This window comes from Saccopteryx leptura, chromosome 1 (assembly GCF_036850995.1).
Source record: "Saccopteryx leptura isolate mSacLep1 chromosome 1, mSacLep1_pri_phased_curated, whole genome shotgun sequence".
Lineage (NCBI taxonomy): Eukaryota > Metazoa > Chordata > Mammalia > Chiroptera > Emballonuridae > Saccopteryx > Saccopteryx leptura.
In genome coordinates, this window is record NC_089503.1 from 39,415,914 (window position 1) to 39,429,478 (window position 13,565).

The following is a 13,565-nucleotide window of genomic DNA, read 5'->3' on the forward strand; positions in this document are numbered from 1 at the left end:
AAATAAGAGTTTTTTTGTTTTATAAAGAATGCCTTGCATTGGTATTCTCTGAAGCATTCGGAATCCCTGGAAATAAATGGGAGCAGGAGCCTACAGGTAAGGTTTTACTAACATACATAATCAGAAGAGCTTTGGATCCATGTGCTGTCCAAAGCGGGACTTCAGGAGACTGACACCCGATTAGAACATAAATCAGGCTACGTAGATCATGAGTTTCATGTATTTGATAAAAATGCAAACCAGTTAGAGCTACCTGATTAATCCTTGGATGATTAGAAGTGTAATTAAGCATATAAGCCATTTTCCCATGCAGTCTCTTAATCAGAAATTCAGAGTTTTGTTTCTATGGAAGTGCACTAATGATAGCCTTTGCACCCAATAAATGTCTGCCCCTGAGCTATTTTAGATCTGCTTTCTCTTTGAACTCTGACCTTTCTGCCACTGTTTTAGCCTCTTAACACTCAAAGTGTCAGACCTTTTGTCATCGCCTCCAGTCAAGTAAAAGAAATTGTAAATCACCTTGCTAATCAGGTGCTGTCTCGAACATTTCGGTAGCTTTGTCCCATGTAATTACTAAATTCATATACCCATACAGGTGATTTTGTTGCACAACACAGCTTCTTAAATTCAACTCCAGTCATATTTTCCCTTGAATATGGCTCCACACATGTTTTAAGGAAGAAATTACTTCATTCTTCTTAATTATCATGTTTGGCACTTCCCTGTCAACAATATGCTCTCAGTAGTACTGATAAAACCTAGTCCTTCCATCTAAGAACAATTTCTCCTGCTACCTGTGAATTCTCCCAAAATGTACAGATGTGGGAAACCTACTTTCTCAAAGAGCTGGCCTCCATGAGTACACACTCTTCCAATTCCAAGAAAGATCCTCATAAACATTAATGATGAAAGTTGATGATAGTGATGATGATGATAACTGCTGTGATCCATTAAATGTTTAGTGACTACCATGCATTGTTAAATTTTTGACATGCACGTCTCATTATCATCTTAACTGAGAAATCCAATTTCCCATGTTGGAAATTGGCCATAATAAAAGCACTTATTTACAACTTGTGGTCTGCAAAAAAATCTATTGCCTGGCACCAGGGCCACAGCAAACTATTAATGATCCACACAGCCTGAACTTTTTCTAGTAACTCTCAACACAGGCTCTATAAAAAACTGCTTTCAGTCATGAGCACTGAGCTAATGGAATTTTTCTGAAACCACAAGGATTAACTAATTAAGGCCAGTAGACTTTGGCTAAGCTATGCAAAGCTAACAACAGATGATGGCACTCTCCAGAATTTTGGTGATTTACACAATTATCTCTCACTCGTGCCACATGGCCATCCCCTGTCGGCTGGCACTCTGCTCCATGTCATCTTCATGCTGGGATCCCAGCCCTGCTCTGTAACATTGCCAGTTTTGTGTTAGAGAGAAAAGAGAATGAGGTGGAAGCCTGTAATAGTTTTAGGGCTCCTGCTCTGAACTGGTATATTTCCCATGCACTCACACTTCACTAGATCGGGAGGAACAGTACAGCATCAGAACAGGGTGGGATGGGGATGGAGGCCGTGGCACAATCAGGGCATAAAGCTCTGGAGTAGAAGTAAGTGGAGTATTATCTTCACCCCATTCTCTTAGTCTTAGTGTCCACACTCATAAAATGACTTTAACATGGCCAAAGTTGCCCCTTTTGTCACAGGTTTATTATACAGCAGAGTGCACTATAATAAAAAAATAAAAATAAAAAAAAAAAAAAAGGAAAACACCAGAGCACTCAGTAAATAGAAGGTATTATCATCTAATGCTAATTGTAGTATTGTACTTCCAGGCCTGGCAGATTGCATGATATATATAACATTCCATTATTCTTTATTTTTCTAAGTAACTTTTTTAAAATTCATTTTAGAGAGGAGAGAGAGAGAAGGAAGCATCAACTCCCATATGTGCCTTGACCAGGCAAGCCCAGGGTTTGAACCGGCAACCACAGCGTTCCAGGTCGACCCATTATCCACTGCACCACCACGGGTCAGGCTTTTAAATAACTTTTTTCTTGGAAAGTAAAAGTTAATGAAACCATATTCATGTAGACTCCACATTCAAAAACTAAGATCATGAGTAGACCCCAATTGCGATACTTTCCTCAGACACTCCCTGTAATTTAAGCTAATGTATTTGACGCTACTGAAGACAACCCGTCTAAAATGTCATCAGGAAGGTAAAGTCTTAGCATACCAGATTCATAAAACACCGAAATCCAACTAAAGCAGTTTTCAAAATGGAAATAGTCCTGCTTGCCAAGGACCAGGTAAGATGAAACAAGCTCCTGTGAACTGCATCAGAGTTGACAAAGGATCTTATTACCTCTTATCGATTGGCCAGGAGTTCCAGTACCTTCTCTATGGCAGTTTCTATGGCAATCTCTGCAGAGCCGGAGTTCTTAACACACCATATCTCCACTACTACCTCATGATGTTAAAAAATGTGAGAGCCTTTTGTGCTACTATTTTCACCAAGAGCCTGAATAGGTCTGTCAAGTAGCCTGAACCATGTGTATAATATTTTGTTTTAGTTTGCAAGCCAGTCTTGTTCATCATGGCTTGCACAATACGGGTCATTTTGGCTTCATTTATTTGGAGTAAAATAATAATAATAATAATAATAATAATAATAACAACAACAACAACAACTTGCTTAAAACAGTTCATAAGTCCTCACTCCTCTTTAGGCTATGGTGAGACAATGAACTCAGACCTCTGAGTCTCTGGGGTACCCAGATGGATACTTGGCAACCTCTAATCTTGTGTACCAATCATACCAGAGAGCAATTCTGGGGACAGAGCTAAGGAAATGGCCATAAACCAAATTTAATCATAAAAAAATGGAGGAGGCATAGATTTTTGGCCACCCAAAGGGACTTCTATACTCCTGTTTGCTACAACCCTAAACAAGTAAGGTAAAAGACAAAGATCATTTGGTCTCTGGGAAGGGAAGACCCTACTCCAGCTCCAGGCATTGAACATAATTAGCCTAAAACAGTGACAGTCATCTCAGTCACCTTTCCAAACATTATTCTAGGAGTGGGGTGGATGTAACCCAGGTCTAAAAAATAACACAGCTTGGGGAGGGGAACAGGAGCAATTCTGAGGGACCTTCTCTAAAGGACTTTCTTTAAACATGAAAAGACAGAACCTTACACAGAGAAGGTTTTAAAGCCCTGACCCTTCCTTGCTTGCTTGCTTGAGACACTGGTATAAGAACAACATGCTTGGGGCTATGACAGCCACGATGGAACACAGGGAAAACAGCCCAAAGCCCAACATGCTGAGGATGGCAGAAGAGAGAGGATATTTGCTCTAAATGCTGATGTTCGCTCTACTTGGTTCTCAGGGCCTGCCACCCAGAGGCCCAGTATCTGACCCCTGCTTGGCTCCCCCAGTTCCATTCTTACACCAGCAGTGAGCTCTCATGCTTCCTCATTTCTCAGGAGGTGCTCTCCTTCTCTCCAGCAGCAGGCCCTGTGGAGCCCGTGGAAAGTCTCCATGACAACAGAGGAATGACTGAAGCTGGAGCACATCACATGACCCAAGGCGGCCCCAGCGTGCTGGCCCAGACACTAAGCTGAATGTACGTATGTCAAATAAATAAACAAACAGTAATTAAGACCTAAAAGTCAATCAACATAATGAATAAAATAAGGCCTTACACAATAAGGGCAGGTTTAACATCACAAATGATTCCTCCTGAAGTTAATTCTATGTAATAAAGAAATGCATCATCGAGGATGAGTCCCCAAAACCATTCACAACAGTCATTTTCTCCCAGGTTCCGCCCACTCTCGGCAGCTAACTGGAGTCAGGAATGATGGGTGCTCTGGTCCCAAGTGGACAATTTACAGGTCGACCGGGGGTAGAGTGAGAACTGACTTTATTTTGAGGTTCCTCCTATCACTCTTAGCATTGTTCACAGTTTATTCCCACATATAGTAGAAGGTAAGAAAGTAATATTTTTTTTTTACCATTACCTACCATGTAGGGTTTTTCCACAGTGAATAGAAAGAAGAATGCTCACATTAAAAAAAATTTTTAATTACATTAATTTTCTGACAAAAAATTAGAAAATAGCATAAAGATACTTAAAAAATAAACTTTAATGTGAAGTGTTGGAATGAATAATCCTCCCAAATTGACAATATGGAATATTGTATATATGCTATTAAAGGGTAGATGAAAAGTTCATGACCAAAGGGCAATTTCATCCTCCCAAGTGGCATGTCACCCTAATCAAGTTCAAATCTATAAAGGAAAGCAAAAGAGGAAAAAAATCCAAAAAAGGTGAAACAGAGAAGGGGGAAATCTATTAGTGAAACTATATTGTTATGAGAACCAAAGCAGTAATAAAGAAAGTCTTCCAAAAGAAATGAAAAACAGAGGCTACCTAGCAGATACGGAGCCCCAGTGGTGATGAGACAGACACATTTCCTATCATCTGAAGAAGTCTTTCATCAAAGCCAAAAAGTTAAGCAGGAGTCAACCATACAAAATAGCAGAATGGAAAAAAATTTACCATTATTGTTATCAGCTGTCTTTATCTTGAGACTCCATGACCCACTCAAGAACCCAAACTATTTGAAGGAGAGTGACTAAGATTTTGCAGCATTTATTCCATTTGAAATATCTGCCTATCTGATTAACAGATCACTAAGATTCCATATGTTAGTGAAGATGACAGAGTGATTGGGTCCAACTGGGATACAGTAACAACCTAGCCATCACTTTTCCTTATTAGAACCTCTCCGAACTGATATAAGGGAGCCAGTGAGCACTTGAGAATGAATGGACTCAGATATTAGGATGACATACACAGACCAGGGCCAGAGCCCAGCCCTGAACCTCTGGTATGTTAAAGGAGCAGGAGTGAACAATGCTTGGCACTGGCAGGGTTGAGTTTTGAGCTTGGACAGAGGGGTTCACATAAGGCACAGGAGTTCTGCTCTCTAAAGTGAAAATTGGGGTTCCTGATTCTTGACGCCACTAACCCACTATAATAGCATCGGTTCGTATGCCAAAGTTATGAGTTCCATCTATCACCATGACTCAGTAGAGTTTGGAAATTAGTAACCCATGAATCAGTCATTAAGAAACATGATTAAAAAAAAAAAAAAACCACTGACCTTGACAATGAAGATTACAATTAGGTATAAACTTGTATAAAGGCATCATTCAAAAAAAGAATCTACCACACAACATTTAATTGAACTTGGAGATGATGCTATATCAAATAAGACAACAGAGGCCCTGGCTGGTTGGCACTGTGGTAGAACGTTGGTCTGGCATATGAATGTCCTGGGTTTGATTCCAGGTCAGGGCACACAGGAGAAGCAATCATCTGCTTCTTCACCCCTCTCCCTCCACCTTCTCTCTGTCTTTCTCCTTCTCCTCTCCTACAGCCATGGCTCAAAGGACTCGCTCCATGGAGCCTCAACCTCAGGCACTAATAATAGCTCAGTTGTAGGCATGGCCTTAGATGGACAGAGCATCAGGCCTAGACAGGGGTTGCCAGGTGGATCCTTGTCAGTACAAATGTGGGAGTCTGACTCTCTATCTCCCCTCTTCTCACTTGGAAAAGAAGAAAAAAAATAATAAGACAACAGAAAATGATGTGTTTATAGTTTTGCCAGTGACTATTAAATACAGTGATAGCAGAACACAGGATTTGATATGACCCTACTGCCTTTAGTGCTTTGCTGTGTCTCACAACGACCTTCAAAGGTCTTGCTTTCACATGCTACTAAGCAGCTGGGCTAAACCAGGAGAATAGATACCCTAGGTAATTGATAGACTTTCTTAGGGGATCCTATAGAACCAGAGCCAAGTGATGGCTTTCAACCTTCAACCATGTTTACCAGGAATACATTTCTCACAAATGACTTCATTAAATAGCTTACTTACCTTCACAGAAGGCAGAGTCTCCCTGGGTAGAAATGAAACCACTCTTGCACTCACAAGTAGCTTTTGTATTCCAGTTTTTGCATTCTGAGTTTTCACCACATTTAGGTCCTTTGGCACAAAAGTTATGACCTAGAAGAAGCACATAAATTTTACATCATGAAAGAAAATAAAAGACTCCCAAGTAATAAATAAAGCATAAAACATTTTTATTATATGTCACCATACATGAAAACATACCTTGCAATATGAAAGGGTGAGCCAGCAAGAAGGTGGGAAAGTAGGGATAGGAAACTTTACACCATCCCATGCTTGAGACCAGGGGTCCCCAAACTACGGCCCACGGGCCACATGCAGCCCCCTGAGGCCATTTATCCGGCCCCCACTGCACTTCCGGAAGGGGCACCTCTTTCATTGGTGGTCAGTGAGAGAAGCACATTGACCATCTCATTAGCCAAAAGCAGGCCCGTAGTTCCCATTGAAATACTGGTCAGTTTGTTGATTTAAATTTACTTGTTCTTTATTTTAAATATTGTATTTGTTCCCGTTTTGTTTTTTTACTTTAAAATAAGATATGTGCAGTGTGCATAGGGATTTGTTCATAGTTTTTTTTATAGTCCGGCCCTCCAATGGTCTGAGGGACAGTGAACTGGCCCCCTGTGTAAAAAGTTTGGGGACCCCTGCTTGAGACTTTTCTTCCCTGAACACTTGAACTTGGTAATGTTGTTCCTTCCTGAAAGCTTTTATCCCACTGATCCTGAGTCCTCTACCTACCACCTTCTCACATGACTAGTCTTTGTGTCATTGTTTTATTGCACATTTTTTATAATACACAGAATATATATAAAATGAATATACATATATATAATAAAATTAATATAATCAGAATATGATCAGCGCCCCTTGACACACCTTCCCCAGGGAACCGTTTCCCAGACATCAAAAGTAACTATCCTGAATTTTCTGTTCATCACTCCCTTACAAATTTTTATAGTTTTACCATGTATTTGTGCTTATATCTAAATAATAGATGATCTACTTGTGCCCATTTTGAATTCATCCATGTTAATTCCTGTAGCTATAGTTCTTTAATTTGTCAATGCAGTATAACATTCCACAGTATGGATTTTCCACAATTTATTTTACTCGCTATACTACAGATAGACATTTGAGTTATTTGCCTTGAGGAATGGGAATTGAGCTATAAAAGTAGAATAAGTTCAGGCCCTAAGCTTTCAAAACTACAAGCTTTTCTCCTCTATACTCCCCATCCAGAGTTAAGACTGACAGGCAAGTCTCCTTGGGCAGAATAAATTTTTCCTAATAATCCACTAAGGATGTACCCTTCAAGATGCAGGATGTATACATTTCACAACAGCCTCAGGCTTTGTCTCCAGTCTACTCACAGAGTCCACTAGAAGGTAGATTCAACCACCAGAGATTAGAAAGTACCCTCCAGGCAAAAGCCAGCTCCAACATGTTTGCTTATCTCAATGGAATCACCCTTTTTCAATATAACTGGTCTCTCTGATTTTTCCCTTTTACTCTATTACCCAGTTATATCAGATTGTAAAAAAAAAAAAAAAAAAAAATACATGTTATGAAGCATTTATAGGTGAACCAGGAGAAAGAGGTTATACCTATGACAAAAGTTGTGAAATTTAAACATAATAAGGCGTATAAGTGCTTTACCTTTAAATCAGTATATTTTAGAGAATAATAATTTTATTGCTACATACGTACATATTGTGGTCTCATGGAAAACAGTAGATCTCGAAGTTGGGAGATCTAATTTCTAATTCAGGCTCTGCAGCTAACAAATGGTAAATAGTTATACATACTTGGAATGGATGACAGCAGTGCCTTTCAAACCATCCCTCAGAGTCTTGGGCACAGAGGAGTTGCCAGGGAGGGCTCAAGCCCCCATTCCTGATTCAAATAGAACAGCTCTGCTTTTATATTTCTGACATATCGATCATGTGAATAACAACTTTCTGATTATGAGACTGACGTGCTGCCTACTGCGCTAAGGAGGCCGTTCAACTTTCTGGCTTTAAACAGATACAAAAATCACTGAACCGTATAAACTTCACATTTAATGTCTTCCAGTGATGACATTCTAGACGTTTTTCCTTTGAAATAGAATTTTAAACCAATAACACATAGGTTGTACTTATTCTAAGATGATAATAACTCAATAAACAATAAAACTAAAATTCAGGCATCTATGACTGGCACTATATTAGACATTTTAAATGGGAATTATAATATTACATCTTACTAATATGTGTAGAAAGAGTTACACAGCTAACCTGTGTAAAGTACTTAGAACATTTTTTTAAACCTACTAAAAGGTCAATAAATGCTAGTCACTATAATGGGAATAATAATGAGTATGATAATGTTGACAACAATGACTAAAGTCCAAAATAACCTGATAACACTATTATCCTCGATGTTAAGAAAGGCGAATCTCAAACTCACTACCATCTAGCTAAAAAGTGCTGATGTCATGGCTCTAAATTAGTGCCTCGGGAACTCAAGTCCCACGTCCTTGTCACTATACCGTATATTCGTGCAGACAAAAAACCTGGAGATAAAAGTTGAAAGATGTAGCTACTCCTTGGGACAGGAAAAGGTAAATCTAAAGGCTTATGTGAGAATTGTATCACATTTAGTCACACTATCTATGACCTATTAACTGGTGATTGCCCCAAGCAAAATCAGAGCAAACTTAACTACTTGGTAATCTAAAATATCTGTCCATCAAGAACACTTCGACAAGGGCCTGGAAGGCTTATAATAACCACTACAACTAAAAGTACTTGATATTTTTGCTACCAAAGGGACAATCTGTACAGGACACAGTTCTCTTTGCCAGAGGAAGTGCTTGGTCTTCCCTTCGCATGTCAGAACTGAACAATAATTAAGTTGTCATATTTTCTCTCATTACAAAGTTTGACTCAATGTCATATGTACATCCATTATTACATGTATTCTTTGTTTCTTTTCTCTTTCTTTCCAGGAAACTCTAACTGTCCTTTGCCTTCCACATTCATTTGATGGGTGGGACAAATCCCCTTCAAAACTGCTGATTTCCCAATGTGTCCCTTCTACCAAGCATGCGACATATCCATTTACAATGCAAGGAGTTGGGTTAATTGTATTTCAAGCTACAGCGAAGGGCCAAGGGACAAACCAATCTTAATGTCAAACCTACTTTGGTTGGGACTGACTATTATGCCAAAACACCTGTGTTTTTTAATTAGTCCAAGCCTTCATTCAAGCAATATTTCCTCAGTACTTACTTGCCTTTCTCACAATTGAATAATCATTCACTTAATATATATGGAGCACCTACTCCATGAACTGAAATACCAGGCAACCTTTGGGGGGCAAAGCAAAGATGTTTGAGACATATTCTGTTCCCACAAGCGATTATAAACTCTAAGGGGGGATAAGCCAAAGACGAGGGTAGCATAAATACTAGGCAGTTTGTGTTAAGTGAGATGTGAGCAGTACAAATTACCATAGTGCAGGGGTCCCCAAACTACGGCCCATGAGCCACATGCAGCCCCCTGAGGCCATTTATCCGGCCCCCACTGCACTTCCGGAAGGGGCACTTCTTTCATTGGTGGTCAGTGAGAGGAGCATTGAAATACTAGTTAGTTTGTTGATTTAAATTTACTTGTTCTTTATTTTAAATATTGTATTTGTTCTCGTTTTGTTTTTTTACTTTAAAATAAGGTATGTGCAGTGTACATAGGGATTTGTTCATAGTTTTTTTTATAGTCCAGCCCTCCAACGGTCTGAGGGACAGTGAACTGGCCCCCTGTGTAAAAAGTTTGGGGACCCCTGCCATAGTGTTTCAGAGAAGAGGAAATCATTTCTAGACGATGCAACACTTGAACTTGGGTTCATTTTACATAAACACTTGCAAGGGAGTAAGGTACAAATTCTAGTGGGGAAATGGGGTTCTCATCCTTGAGGAAGAAGGGTGAGTATGAAGAACCTCAAACAATCTGGCACAGATGTAATAACAATAATTAATATTTACTGACTATGTACTTTTACTGGACACTCAGCTGATTCACAAGCATTATCTCTTTTCATGTTATTAACAACCCTATGAAACTGGAATTATTATTCCTACATTACAGATATGGCAACTGAAGCTTAGAGAAGTGAGTGCTCTTGAGGAAGTTACATAGAGCCAGGACCAATGTGACTGAAGCCAATTCTTAATCATATGTTATTCTACTCTCCTCCCAAGAGCAACAGATTCCTAAGCATCCTCCAATCCAAAGGATAAAAGAAGATACACCTCTTGCATATGTACATTCTAAAGGACTACAATTTAACTTTCTTCTCATTCTCAAAATATCTTTGCTTCTAGGTAATTCCAAATATTCTTATCACTTCTCAGCCTTTTGGCTAAGATCACGTGAAAATATTCTTAACAAAAAATACCTTAATTTAATTACCCAAACTTACTTTAAGTCAAGGTTTATGTCTGATTCATTTATTTCAACCAAGAGCTTCCCACACAAGGAGAGTTGGTTGGGTGGATGGCTTCTAAATAGATACACAAGCATATGGGCAGAAATATGGGTGGGTAAGTCAATGAGTGAATGAATAAAAGAATAAATCTATAATGGTTTTTTTTTTCCTGTATTTTTCTGAAGCTGGAAACGGGGAGAGACAGTCAGACAGACTCACACATGTGCCCGACAGGGATCCACCCAGCATGCCCACCAGGGGTGACGCTCTGCCCACCAGGGGGCGATGCTCTGCCCCTGGGGGGGGGGGTCGCTCTGCCACGACCAGAGCCACTCTAGCGCCTGGGGCAGAGGCCAAGGAGCCATCCCCAGCGCCCGGGCCATCTTTGCTCCAATGGAGCCTTGGCTGCGGGAGGGGAAGAGAGAGACAGAGAGGAAGGAGGGGGGGTGGAGAAGCAAATGGGCGCTTCTCCTATGTGCCCTGGCCGGGAATCGAACCCGGGTCCCCCGCACGCCAGGCCGACGCTCTACCGCTGAGCCACCCGGCCAGGGCCTATAATGGTTTTAATGTCCCTTTTTAACCAACTGTAAGGTAAATGTGACAGGTTTGTTAGTCACCATTTCTCTTTTTTTCTTTAAACATTTTCATTGAGGTATAAGTTACATATCAAAAAAATTCACCTCTTATAAAGATATGGTTTGATGATTTTTAGTCGATTTACACAGCTGTGCAGTCATTACTGCCATCCAGTTTTAGAACATCACCCTAGCTAGTCACCTTGATTCTTAAAACTCCATCTTAGCAACTGAGTTGGCTGCGAAGTCATAAATCCTCAATTATTTCTCCACATTTCACGATCCTTCTAAAGGCTTTGTCTTTCTTATCTGATGTGTCTGAATAGCATGACATGTAAGATACAGATCCCGCCCTTCCTGGGCATTTGTCTTCAGTTGCTGCCTACAGCCTCTAGTTAGCTCCTGGCAGTTTATTCTTCAGCTGGTTATCAACACAGGCTGATGTATGGGACTCCTCAGGCACCCTCTTTCTTAAGTCAATTATTTTTCAGGATTAGAAGTGGTGACCAGATTGTAGAATAAGCACACACAAATGCATGTGCACATATACACAAATAAATAAACTGCCCAATTATTCAAGTTATCTTGAGAATTTTTAATATGTGACTCTAGAATCTCCAGAATTATTCTCCTATAATTGGAAGCACATAGGCCTATCTTTCAACTGGGCACTGGCCCAAACACAGAGAACACCTTAATTTTAAAAAGCTATTTATTGACTTCTTCCAACATGCTAGGCACAGCGCTAAGCATATTACACACATTACCTCATGAAACCCTCACAACAACCCTAAACATTATCATTATCCTCACTTTACAAATTCTGAAAATGTGGCTGAGACTTTAAGTTAATTATCCAAGGTAAGACAGCCAGGACGTGGCAGAGTCATGATTTGACACTAAAGTTTTTGGTAAGATCATTAGGAAAAGAATTCTTTGGTGGGAAGCTCTTGGTTGAGAGAAATGAATCATGTAGACCCTGACTTAAAATATTTGAGAACATAAACAACTACAAATGATTACTCTGTAATGATTTTTGTGGGTCTCAAGCCTTCTACAGCCTGTGACAATTTTTAAATAGGTGCATTTAACTGTAGGTTAATGTAACCAACTATAGGTTCTGGTAATTTGTTCTTAGCAGGAACTGAGTCTAGGTCAACACTTGTGCCCAAACATTTCGGCCTCTAGTTGAGAACATCCATCCATTTCTAGAAGAAGTAATAAAGGCTCACTCACAGTCCCCTCCAGATGCACAGGAAATAACACTATCTGGCCATGTCCCACTTTACATAGGTTTTGCCATTACAGCCAATAGCCCAACTGACATTCCATTTGGACATCCTCCCGGGCACCTCACAGCTCACCCAGCCAAAACTGATGTCCTGATCTTACTCCCCAAACTCACACTCCCCGGGCTCTCCGCACTAACCAGGAAACTAGGAGTCAGTCATCTTTGCCCTCACTCCTCAAATACCAGCCTTTTCCAAGTTCTGTTAATTTTATCTCATAAATATCTCTTTATCCTATCTCTCCTCCACTCCATAGCAATCATAATAATAATCCTATTCCAAAATATTATCATCTCTCAAATAGAAATTATCTCACTGACCTCCTGTTCCCCCTCTTACCTATTTCTAATCTGTTTTTTACACAAAGGGATTCATTTAAAACATAGATCAGATCATGCCATTCTCCTCCTTAAAAATCTTTCCGGGGATTCCTATTTCACTTAAGAAAAATACAAAATTCTTAAGTTGACTTAAAACAACAAACAAGGCTCTGTCTCTCCCTCCATCATTCCCTCACAAACATTATCAGACTTGATTTTAATCCTTCTTAATAGTCCAATCTCTTTCCCAGCTTAGGCTCTCTGCAAGCTGGTCCTACCAACTCAGAACTTCCCTGCCAGAAAAATTTCTACTTGGTCTTCAAGTCCCAGCTTAAATATCATCCATTCAGAAAAGGCTTCCTTTTCTCCCAAGTCTACAGAAAGCCCCATTATTCTTTCTCAATGAAAAATTATCACAATTTCCCATTGGGATTATCAGCAGCTATAACAGCTACTAATTATGGGTTTATTTCTGTGTTTATTTGTTGAATAAATAACAGAAGCTCGCTTCTTCAAGGAAAAGGATCATGCAAGTTTACCTTGTGTCTTCACACACTGTGGTCACTCAATAACTGTTGAGTTAATGACTAAATCCTCACAGTCCTCTGAACTAAAAACTAAAAGTGTTTTATAGATGACTAAACCAAGCCTCACAGATGTCAACTACCTTCCCTTTATTTACACAGTAAGTGATAGGTGAAATAGAAAGAGAAAGAGAAACTCAAATAGGATTCTTTTTTTTTTTTTTTTTTTTTTTAAATTTTTTATATAATTTTATTTTTTTAATGGGGTGACATCAATAAATCAGGATACATATATTCAAAGATAACAAGTCCAGGTTATCTTGTCGTTCAATTATGTTGCATACCCACCACCCAAAGTCAGATTGTCCTCTGTCACCTTCTATCTTGTTTTCTTTGTGCC

General features: G+C 39.6%; 1 protein-coding gene across 2 annotated transcripts in view; it reads right to left on the reverse strand.

Moving 5' to 3' along the window:
* Window positions 1-13,565, reverse strand: part of NELL1 (neural EGFL like 1) — an 845,221-nt gene that overhangs the window by 622,931 nt on the left and 208,725 nt on the right. For both annotated transcript variants that reach the window (XM_066364424.1, XM_066364414.1), the window contains exon 12: window positions 5,961-6,089. In XM_066364424.1, the coding sequence (XP_066220521.1) occupies window positions 5,961-6,089 (129 nt within the window). The remainder of the gene's footprint in view (window positions 1-5,960; window positions 6,090-13,565) is intronic.